The sequence below is a fragment of the Rhinopithecus roxellana genome, chromosome 13 (genome assembly GCF_007565055.1).
Source record: "Rhinopithecus roxellana isolate Shanxi Qingling chromosome 13, ASM756505v1, whole genome shotgun sequence".
NCBI classification, from domain to species: Eukaryota; Metazoa; Chordata; class Mammalia; order Primates; family Cercopithecidae; genus Rhinopithecus; species Rhinopithecus roxellana.
In genome coordinates this window covers 29,581,119-29,592,797 of record NC_044561.1, presented here as the reverse complement: position 1 = coordinate 29,592,797, position 11,679 = coordinate 29,581,119, and the positions used below count along the sequence as shown (strand labels likewise).

Genomic DNA, 11,679 nt, shown 5'->3' with positions numbered 1-11,679 from the left:
TGTTTTTGCACCAATCAAAGAGGCTGGTAGAGGCATTGTCTTTCACTTTATTTGCTAATTCTACCCTCGTATTATGGTGTGAATGATGGGGTGGGTATCACGTTAAAGAGACTTGATATTCACCCAGATCCTGGTGAATCCAGCTGTATGATTCTGTTGGTAAGGTCTGTACAGTGTAGGCCTCCAGGGGTAGTTTGTTTTTTTAAGAATAAAAAATGAATTATTTGTCAACATCTTGAAAATGGAAATTTTCAAAATTTGTGCTCGCTAACATGGTGAAACCCTGATTCTACTAAAAATACAAAAAATTAGCTGAGTGTGGTGGCATACACCTGTAGTTCCATCTACTTGGGAGGCTGAGGAAGGAGAATCACTTGAACCTGGGAGGCGGAGGTTGTGTGAGCCAGGATCACACCACTGCACTCTAGCCTGGGTGACAGAGCGAGACTCCATCCGCCCCTCTCCCCCATAAAAGAATTAGGTAAACATTTTGAATAATTGTGTGTGTTTGTTTTTAATTGTACTTTAAGTTCTAGAGTATATTTAAGAATTTTGACAGAAAACTATTATCTATATAACTAAACAAAAAATGTTAAAAATATAAAATACAATAATTAGAATGAACAAATCTCAAACAATTCCAATGGCAAACTAAAACACTAAACACTCTGAAACTATAGACCAACCTCCCCGCTAGATTAAATATAGACTATAATAAAGAGCACGGATCAGAGAGTGGCAGGATCTGGTTGCAGTTTAGACAGATTGGAAGTAGAATCAAGCTGATTAAATTAAGTAACAATGTTGTTTAATTCAATTAATTGAGGAATTTTACTGAGAAGCTCTTTATCTTTCTAAAATGCAGAAGGAAGGGATTATATTCTCTGGAAAATGATAAAAATATTTGTATATGTATATTTGTGTATATGTATGCATGCACACAAACATATGCGTGTGTAAGTAGTAATATTTATATGGCACAAGCCACAGCTTTTCTATATTATGTCTATAATGCAATAAAACATTACAAAAGAAAAAGCAAGTAAATTAATCAAAGGAAAACATTGAATAGAAGAAAATTCACATTTACTACAAACATTAGAATTACCAAGCATTGACTGTAAAATGACTATGACATAAAAATAAAAAGTAATCTGATGAATATCCCCAAATAGATAAAATTTTAAAATAAAATTTATCAGATAGAATGAAGAAAATATTTGGCAAAACAGTAATAAAGATAAATCAACTTGAAAATAATTTTTTTTAGAAAAGATTAAGTACACAAATAAATTGAGAATGAAAAATAAGATGGAGTAAGTTACTAAAGATTTGCTGAAAAACATTGAGCAATTGAAAGATTATCTAACAGAAATCCTAGCAGAAGAGGGGCAGAAGAAAGCATAGAAAAGCTGTTAGTCAAAATATTGTGCTTTTCACAAAAATACTAGAACAGCGAGCAAGTAACAACAACAACAACAAAAATCCCTTCAACCCACAGATCCAAAAATGTTAGGATTCTTAAATCAGAGTAAACACAGAGAAATTCAGACTCAGGCATATAATAATTAATTGATGAAAATGAAATAAAGAAAAGATCTTAAAACTATCCAGAATTTTATAAACTACACATTTTTTAGGGGAATAGTAATAAGAATTACAGCTAATTTTCAACATAAATGTTAAAAGTCAGAAAAAAATGGAATGATAGCTTTAAAAATCTGAAAAAGAAAAATACTTAACCTAGAATTTTATATCAGTTAAAAACGCCCTTCAAAAATCAAAGAGAAAAACTCAGAAATTTTAAATCTGCACAAATTATTTATAAAATAAGTAATCTGACCAAGGCTGATTGGCAATACGCTGATTAGCAATTTCTAGAAGTGGGTAGGAGCTGCGAAAATAAGTTATTCTCTAGACAGCACCCTTGGATCCGAAATAATTCAATCTATACATCAGGGATGTAAATCCACAAACCAAAAAATAGCAAGCCAATATTTCCACAATGAAAAGCACACATATACCCTAGAACTTAAAGTACAATTAAAAACAAACACACACAATTATTCAAAATGTTTACCTAATTTTTTGGGGGGGGAGAGGGGCGGATGGAGTCTCGCTCTGTCACCCAGGCTAGAGTGCAGTGGTGTGATCCTGGCTCACACAACCTCCGCCTCCCAGGTTCAAGTGATTCTCCTTCCTAAGCCTCCCGAGTAGATGGAACTACAGGTGTATGCCACCACACTCTGCTAATTTTTTGTATTTTTAGTAGAATCAGGGTTTCACCATGTTAGCCAGGATGGTCTTGAGCTCCTGACCTCGTGATCTGCCCGCCTCAGCCTCCCAAGGTGCTGGGATTACAGGCATGAGCCACAGCACCTGGTCACCTAATACTTTAAAATACTCACTTGTTCAAAAAAGTATAACAGAAGATAACATGGAGCTCGTTGTATATTTTGGAAGAGTTAATGAAAAGACTATATTCAGATTTTCATTTAACCCTGTATTGATTATTTATCCTATGTAAATTCACTGTAGTACAGGGATTTGAATCATGAAAAGAATCCTATTGAGGCTGTATCTAACATTAGGTAGAAGAGCAAAGTGTTGACCTTAAAAGTGAAGAATTTACTAATGTGTTTTTTTATTGTCTTCAATAAATTATATAAGACGTTCAAGAATATAACCCAACCTTACATAGACTTGCTTACATTTCTGGTTTTAACACTTATTAGAGTGTAATTTGGTTAATAGGTAATATAATGGAAGGACCACAGTAGTAAAATCAGAGTTGAACCCTGGTCTGAAATTTACATATTGTTTGTCTAACTTTTGATACTAATACCACATTCTGTGCCTCAATTGCAAAGTTGTACAGAAGATATAACTACCTCGTCTAATTCCTGAGGTTTTCTGAAGCTCTAATTAGAAACAGTGAAATCATAAAATACAATATAAATGCATGTTAAAAATCATTGTTTTCTTTCATTCATCCCAAATCTAACTCATAAAAGTGGTTCATGAAACGATTCCGTATTTGTTTGATGAATCAATACACTTAATAGTCTAAGCAGTGTTTTACAGGCATATCACACACTGAATCTCCTGGAAGGAGATTTATGTGTTCTTCATAAAACACATATCGCTGACCTCGCAGCTCTCGATGGGGGAGGAGGAAAGAGGGCAGCGTGAAAATTTGCTTTCTGAAAATGTTCCAGGTTAATGCTAATCTCAGTGCTGGTCCAGGCACCACATGTTGAAAAACATGGTTCTAGAGATGAGATAAAATTAAAGAGAATAGCAAGATACAAAAATATATGTGCATAGTCACATATGTTTGTGTGAATATTCAATTAACTTTTTAATTGAATTTCAAAGTAAGCACATATGCAATTATAGTTCAATATATACAGTCATTCTGTATTTATTATTTAAGATCCAAAGTGATTGGTTTGATTTTATTATTGGGCTACGGATACTAATATATAAATTAAATTTACCTGGACATCACCAATTTCTCCTTTCAGATAACTCAGGGTTGACATCTTTTGGTAATATTTTAAAGTCAGTCTTCATTTTACTAAATTTAAAGTATTATTTTTGTTGTAAAATATAAATGAAAATATGACCACTGTAAACGTATTTACACCAGAAAACATATTCAAACCACATGTCCCATCCTATGTTGAATTAAAGTTTTTTTTAAAAAAGTTTAAAAAAAAAAAAAAAAGAAGCATTCTCTATTTCAAAAAAGCATCACAAGCCTAAATGAGGAACTCCTGGAAAAGTTCAGACACAGACTGAAGTAACACATCTTGAGGTGAACCTGATCCACTGTAAACAGAGGCTGGATTTGCTCAAGCAGCACCTTGCAACTCAAAGAAGAGTGGAATTAGACTGAAAACAAAAAAACAAAATGCCCCGGAAGTGATAAAGTATTCGATAAGCAAATTCATTAATAAACACCTGTTGCCCAGTCTCTTTTATAGCCAAGTAGCTGGTACCCTCTGTAGCTATAACATGCAGAGGACTGCAGGTAAGAAGGTGCTGCCATCGCCACAGGCAGCACTGTGGCCCGGGGAATATCCATAACTTCCAAGCAGCCATTTTGGTAGAAGTTCTCAGGGAAGAAGTTCCATCACCTAGTCCAAGGAATAAAGGTTTGATCAAGCAGCAAGCTCAATGGTTACAGCACATAATAGGATCCTTTTTCCTTTGTGACTCATATAACCTCACCAGAGGCTGTGATGAAGAAATGTACCTCTTTCCTTTTTCAGATCAAGGGAATTAGTATTCTCATTAATTTCCTAGATCTCCTTGAAAAAAAGAGAGAGAGAGATCCTCATTATTCTTGAAAGAAGTTTGAGCTGGATTGACTGCCAAAGCTGAAGAAGGATTCTTCTTTGTGGGTTTTTTTTTCCTCTGTAATGAGAAGTTACTGCAGTGTCTTCAAAGTCTTTGGTTAAAATAGACTCCAAGTTGAATTCTCCAATTATTAGATGTCTGAAGAACAAAAAAAAAATGCCAATTGCAATAGTAAACCATGTTTTTGGTCTGCAGGAATTTACTAAACGTCCTATGCTTCATAAAGCCCTATACCAAGATTTGAAGTAGAGATATTAAAGAGCTTGTAGACCTAACAAACCTTTCAAATTAGAAACAAAGGCAAAACAGACAAGCCTACAGTCAATGTAAGTCTATGCAGCTAAATGCCGTAGTTATAAAAGCTTTAGTGAATGCAGTAGGCAGGAATAATAGGAGTCGTTTGAGTGTATATAAAATGTCACAGATGAATTATACTTTAAGTCCTGATGTTAGGACCAGTGAGACTGTGGCACAGTACTTATAAGCTACAAAAGCAAAATGTGACAGCTGACGAGGAAGCACTGAGATCTGGGATGAGCCCTATAGTGTGCCTCTTTTTTACTTCTTTCTTCACTGGCTTTCTATCTCTGGGCTGTGCAACTTTGAAGAGCTTACTCATCCCGTCATTCTAAGGCAAGGCGTAAAGTCATTTTTGACATTTATGAAAGAAATTTGCTTACAAATACTCTCTATTTGATATCTCTAAAATCTAAGGGACACAGTTAAATTAATGTCACTAAAAGAGCTGGGGAAAATAAAATTTCTGCATGATGTTATTGCTTCAGCGTCTCAGTGGATTCTGACCTAATGGTATCTGTAGCCTATCCTGACATCTTGGGAAGTCATTTCTGGACTCATAGTCTACACATTCGTGGGCTTTCTCTTGGATACCACAAAAAATCCCAGCCAAATAGTGCCATGTTGATGGTTTAAACAAATGATTTCAGTGGATCTCATTGCCAAGATTAGAGATCTTAATTTGAAAAACATAGCAGCCTCTTGTTTCATTCATGATCATTTTATTGAGGGGATAATATGAGCTCAATGTTGTGCCTTATTTGGGGAACACGGGGATGAACAAGACAAAGCAGGGTCCCTTTATGGAGTGTGTGTTTTTAGTTCTATAGGATGCCACTGGAGTGGATTTGGTTAGCAGAGCAGCAGGTGGTAAGGCTTCAGCATCCAACACACCCAGATTGGAAACCCCACTCTGCCACATTCTAGCTTTGAGACTATGAACATGTCATTTGAACTTTCTGAAATCCAGTTTCCTCAAGTATAAAATGAAGATAATAGAACCTGGAATAAAACCAACCTCATGGGGTTGTAAACAGTAATAATGACCCACTGCAGGCCCAGAAATAATATTGGTTATTCTTGCCTCTTCCCTAATTATGTTTGCCTTTGAAATGACTGAAAAATTATACTGGACTACACTCGAAATGATGGCCTAAAATTACAAATAAACCAAATTGAGAAGATAGTCTGCATCATAAGAAATTAATAAGATAAAAACATGTGCTTACCAAGCATTTAGCTCAAAATTAATTATGCTGTTCTAAAGATGTATACAAAGAGGAGTGGGTTGGTTGGTTGGTTGGTTTTTAAGTATGATTTTCTTGCACATGTGCCATCAGAAATCTATGGGTTGAACATGTGCACTGGGTAAAAGCTATACACTTTGGATGGCTCTGAGAAAGGCCACCATTTGTCTGAAGGAAAACTACGGGAAATCAAAAATCACCCATATGTGTATGAAGCATTTCTAGTTTCTGCTTTGCCTTCTGTGTCTAAGGTTATTGACGAAAGAGCAAGAAAAGCCTTTTCTGGATGAGAAAAGACCTACACTTTGGGTAAAATTTACCAAATACCAGCATCGTGTATTTATTCTTCAGTGCTTTATGTTTGCGTCCTTTTGTATCTTTACTGAAAAGAACTCTGATTTATAAGGCATTTGATAATCTTCCTGAGGTATCCATTGTGGCTGAAAGCTTTTGGCGGGGGTCTGGAAAGCAGGGCCAGTATGAATATTTGGGAAAGATTGACTTCTTTTGTCAACTGACTTCTTATGACTATGAGATTACCCTGTGCGAGGAAAGCTCCTCTTTTTTTCTGACTTCTTGCTGAGAAACTGCTCTCAAATCCACTCAGGAACTGATCCTACTCTAACAAGATCTAAGGGAAGAGAATATAATCCTGAAGAAAGATACAGAAGCAGAAGGGAAGACAGTGCAGGAAAAGAAAAAACAGGAGGAAGGGCAAATTAGTTGGTCATTTCTTATATGCAAGAATAATGTGAATATAGTACAGAACTCCCTGCCTTTATCAGATTCACTACAGCTCTGTTATCTTCACATTTTTGGGTGTCATAATGTTATGGTCAACACCTTTGTTGGATAGTGTCATCAAATACACTGGTCACGTAAAGGATGCCATGTGGAGAATGTTTCTCTGCCAACCTTGTAACAGAGGGCAGATGTCAGATCCCTTCAAAATAGCCTTTAGAGAGTACATGAGAAATGTTAAATACAATATCACATAACATGTTATCTATCCTAGTTAGCCATGAAAAATTCTGTAGGACTCTAAACCACCCCTGTGAATCAAATGGGTAAATACAAATTAACATTTATATATTCAGTTACCACTGGTGAATTATTACTTCAGAGTAGCCAAGGGATTGGGAAGCCTAATGATAAGGAAAGGAGGTCTAATTAGACTTGCTGGGGGTCTCTCTAGAAGATTCTTCTATGCATAGGATGCCTTTAATATTCAAATCAAGTTCTCAGTTATATAAACTGTATTCAGCAGGGAAATGTTAAAGATACACAGCCTGGTTTTCAATTAGAAGAAACAAGCAATTAATGGTGAAATAGAAAATCAAAACAATACTTCCTGTGTGACTTTGTGAGATAAACCTATCTCATAAAATGCACAGACATTGAACTTCCAACCCACAAATGGCTGTGAATTAAAGAATGGCACTGCAAGAGGGTAGCAAACAGATGTTTAACATATTTTTCGTGTTTATTGAGGAAAGTGGTCTGATAATCTACTCATATATATTGAGTTTCTACTATGTACAGAGCACTAGCCTGGGCTCAGATCAATACCAAAGTTGATAAAGCAATTAGAAACAAATGTCTAACTACACTCTTTACAGACTACCATTAAGCTTAAATGTAGCAGTAAATGTTTGTTCCAAGCTTTTCTTAAATTTACCTGTAACATGTTACTTACTGTTTTCATTTTTATGAATTCTATATAAATATGGAGGAATCATCTGGTTTTTAATTTCAAAATAAAAGGAGAGAACTAAAAAAGATGGGAAAGAACAGCCATGAAAACAGACCCTGTAATTGTTCTAATTTGATGGCATAAAACCAAATTACTTAAAGGGATGTTTTTAAATACAAATCCCCAGACCCCATAGATCTTCCCGTCAGAATGTGCAGGGATGGGATCTGGGTATATGCATTTGAAAAGACTGAATTTCAGTTTTTAAAAATAATCATCAAATAATATTACATAATGTAGGCGCACTAGGAATTTGTCATTTCTATGCAACAGGAAAAAGTGAATTTATAAAATCCTTACATAACATACTTTTTCTTTTTAGCAGGTCATGGCATCTGAGCCTTCAGCACCAGACTACTGGATATCTACCTAATAGATTATTTCTCTGTCTGAAAATAGTAGACATTGTCACAGCCAATGCATTCTTCAGTTTGGAACTTTCTAGCAACCACATGTTAACTCAAATTGAAAGGTGCTAAACACAGATGTTGTACATCCTGTACTCCTTTGGGGATGTAAAGAATCTTCCCTCCTCTGTCCTTGTCTTGTTGAGATGTGCTAGGCACCTTTGAGTAAAAGACTTCCCTTTATCAAGACTCAGTGTCATAAATAAATGGTGTGGGTGGGTGGGTAGTGTACATCTGTAATGACCTGAAACAGTGCTTCTTAGAGTGTGAGTCTCAGACCACCTGTACTAGAAGCCATCAGGAGCTTCTTAAAAATTTAAATTTCTGGACCTGACCCCAGATGTACTGGGTCAGAATCTCCAAGAGCAAGGCAAAAGAATCTAAATTTTAAATCAGCTACTCAGGTAGCTGCATACTGAAGTTTCCAAAACACTAGATGAGGTGCTCTCTGAGGTCCCTTCAAGCCCAAATTTTTATATAAGTCAGTCATCATTACAGAACAGACTGATAACCTTCTAATTTTAATCTGATGCTCTAATTTCTGAAAAATCCCGCTTTTCTTTTTCTGTTCTATTTTAACCTGCATGTTTAATTAATTCACAATTCTCAGCATGAATTAACACGTGGCTGCTAGAAAGTTGCAAACTGGAGATTTTGTTGGCTGTAACCTTGTCTACTATTGCTAAAAAGGAAAATGATCAAGTATTTCCTGATTTTTTAGAAAAGATATACATTAGATAAAGTATGATGGAGAAAACACTCTCTTCTGAAATGACCTCTCCAAATGGTCTTTATATTTTTAACTACAAAGTGAACCATATGCAATATAATCACTTGTACATATTCAATAAAAAAGAAGGGTTAAGCCAAATCTTGTTACCACCAAGAATATTTGTACTATACGTAAGATGTTTTCAGTAGAAGGATTGAGACATTTTTTATTTGGCTTATAAAAGGAAATTGCTCCGTTCTCTAAAGGAACACAGAGAAAAGCTGATATATCTTCAGAAATATTCATTACAGCTCATATATTTTAAGAGTGAAACTCGTTATCTGCTGTTGATTCTTTAAGAAACTTGCCATGGTTGTGAATAACCTGGGTGCTTCTAAGCTACAAAATAGACACCTTAGATAGTTTGATACAGATTTATCCCTTCACCTAAAAAACTCTGACTTCCAAAGGATGTCTGTGGCTTCCCTATTACTCAATGCTCCAGAATCCTTCATTAGGGAACATGGTACTTTCGTCTATAATCCTTAGTCCCTGGGAAAGGGAACGCAGTGGGTTCCATTTGGACTAACATGAAGTGACTGAAAAAGTTCCTCTCATGTGTTGGGTTTTCTCGCGGAGGAAAAGAAGTAGTGAGATTAGAAGGGCACCCTGAACAATAAATGGTGCTCCACTGGGTTGGAGGTGGGCATCATAAAATTTTAAGAAGGTTCAAACAGGCAACCTTTTTATTCATTTCCTGCAACCCACCCTCTTACCTAATGCCCACATGAGAAAAAGAAATTCACTTCCCCCCGCCACTCCCAATGTAACAGAAAATATGCACACACCAAGAAAGGAAACTTCACTCTAGCATGAGAATATTACACCAGTTGAGACAAATTTATTGAGATTTTGATAGACATAGCCATGACTTCATCATGACAAGTCATGAGTGTCATGAAAAATTCAAAAGTAGTGTATGACAAGTAGGAGGTCAAGTTTCCAAAAGTATCCCAGAGAACATCAGCCAGGGCAGGCAGCTTGAGGAAGCGTCTCCTTTTTCATTTTCCTCCCCTGGGACTGGAGGTAAGTTGGAAGGCAGTGTCTCTGAGGTTGATGAGCAAATGAGGACTGAAGGAGTGGATACGTGGGGAACCTGGAGATGTGCTGCTCAGCCTTCAAGGGAGAGAAGATTCTACGCCTCGGGGATTTCAGCCAATCAGTAGAGAGCAAATGGACAGTATCTCCTGTAGCTGAAAGGCCCACAGCCATTGTAGCCATAGCCGAAGCCATAGCCCACTGGGGAGTAGGTGCTGCCATAGCCACAGCCAACGCTATATCCCAGCGGGTAGCCATAGGTGCCCCAGTAGCATCCTGGGAAGACAGCCTCGGAGAAGTTGTCGCAGTGCATGGTGTCGGGAGTGGAGGGCTTAGGTAGCAACGGAGTGCGTTTCCTTAGTGGGATGGATTCCTGGTTTCAGAACCTTCTTTATATATCCTGGCTCTGGTGGGTGGTGAAAAATACAAAGCCCTCATTTTCATTCTTGACACCAATTTACATTCTTAAAAGCTCATTAACTTGTTTTGCTCTTGCTTATGATGTCTTTACAGTGGCTTAAGAAAGCTCTCATGTGATACAATGCAGAAAGAAGATGACTTTAAACAAATTATTTCCCTTCCTAAAAAAAAATTATTGCCAGGACTTCAAAGCACTCTGTCTTATAGACCCTATATAACTCTCTGTAAGCAGGCATGTAATATCAAGAAATATTCTGAGGTTGTTAACTGTTGTGCAGTCCTCTTGCTCTCTGAATTCCCACAACACACAGTTGGAATTCGATAAATAGGTGTTAAATACATTAATAAATAAAATAACAAATGGATAGTGAGTCTAGCTCAAAATTCTCAAAATTAAAGCATGTCTTAGTATTCACGTGCTTCAAGGATTCTCTTTGGAATATGAAAGGCAAATACAATAAGACTCATGAGAAAGAGTCTTTCTTTCTTCTCTCTCTCTCTACCTACAGCTACTGTGTTTGGGAAACTGGTTAAAAATGTAATCTTAATCATAGTCCCCTCCTAAACTATACCTAACATCACATTTCTAGAAGAGTGCTCGAATTAATAGTATTGAGATTTTAAAATGGAATATTTGGATTAATCCTTGTACTGAATTGTCAAACAAATTTAATTTTTTGACCTGAAACATGCTTTAAACTAAATGTTCAAACTAATAAGGTAAACACAGAAAAATGAATCAAAACATTTATGGTAAGATTTAGAATGTTTTTTCTCTTAGATCTAATGAAACCAGATTGTCTGACAAATGTGATGATATTATAAAGGACCAGATGACAATATGAAATCAGTTATTTCACTTTTAAAATGATCATGTACCCCAGAATAAAAAAGGAATGTTATTCCTCTCTAAACAGAGAGTTAATTCTCAAACATGAGTTAAAGGAGGGATAAGGCTGATCAAAATTGTCTTGGATCATGTAAGACCTGATATATTATTCCCAGACACCTGTGTTAAGATTTCTTATAGTGGCACTTAGTAGAGAACTTAGAGAACAAATACCAAAAGAGGGCACATGGAACAGAAATAGGCACAGAGATAATAGGAATCATTCTAGAAGGCCACAAAACAGATATGTGTTACACATGAGCTCCCCCAGATTTTAATTCATAACCCAGAGGTAACTTTGCTCCCTGCTATCAGCAGCTAGGGATCAAAGGCTGAATCCAAGAACAAGATGAGACTCTTGGAAAATTCAAAATCATGCCAGTATACTAGCCAGATTGATTAAATTAATTAAATCTAATTAATTAAAAATAGATTAATTACAGCAGAGGCATTTTTAAATTTATATATATATATATATATATATGTAATTT

General features: G+C 36.0%; 1 protein-coding gene across 1 annotated transcript; it reads right to left on the bottom strand.

Moving 5' to 3' along the window:
• Positions 1 to 9,666: 9,666 nt before the first annotated feature.
• LOC104664678 (keratin-associated protein 8-1) lies at positions 9,667 to 10,240 on the bottom strand. The gene has a single exon (XM_010366291.2). It carries the CDS (start codon positions 10,190 to 10,192, stop codon positions 10,001 to 10,003), a length of 192 nt encoding a protein of 63 aa, XP_010364593.1. The 5' UTR covers positions 10,193 to 10,240; the 3' UTR covers positions 9,667 to 10,000.
• Positions 10,241 to 11,679: the final 1,439 nt, after the last annotated feature.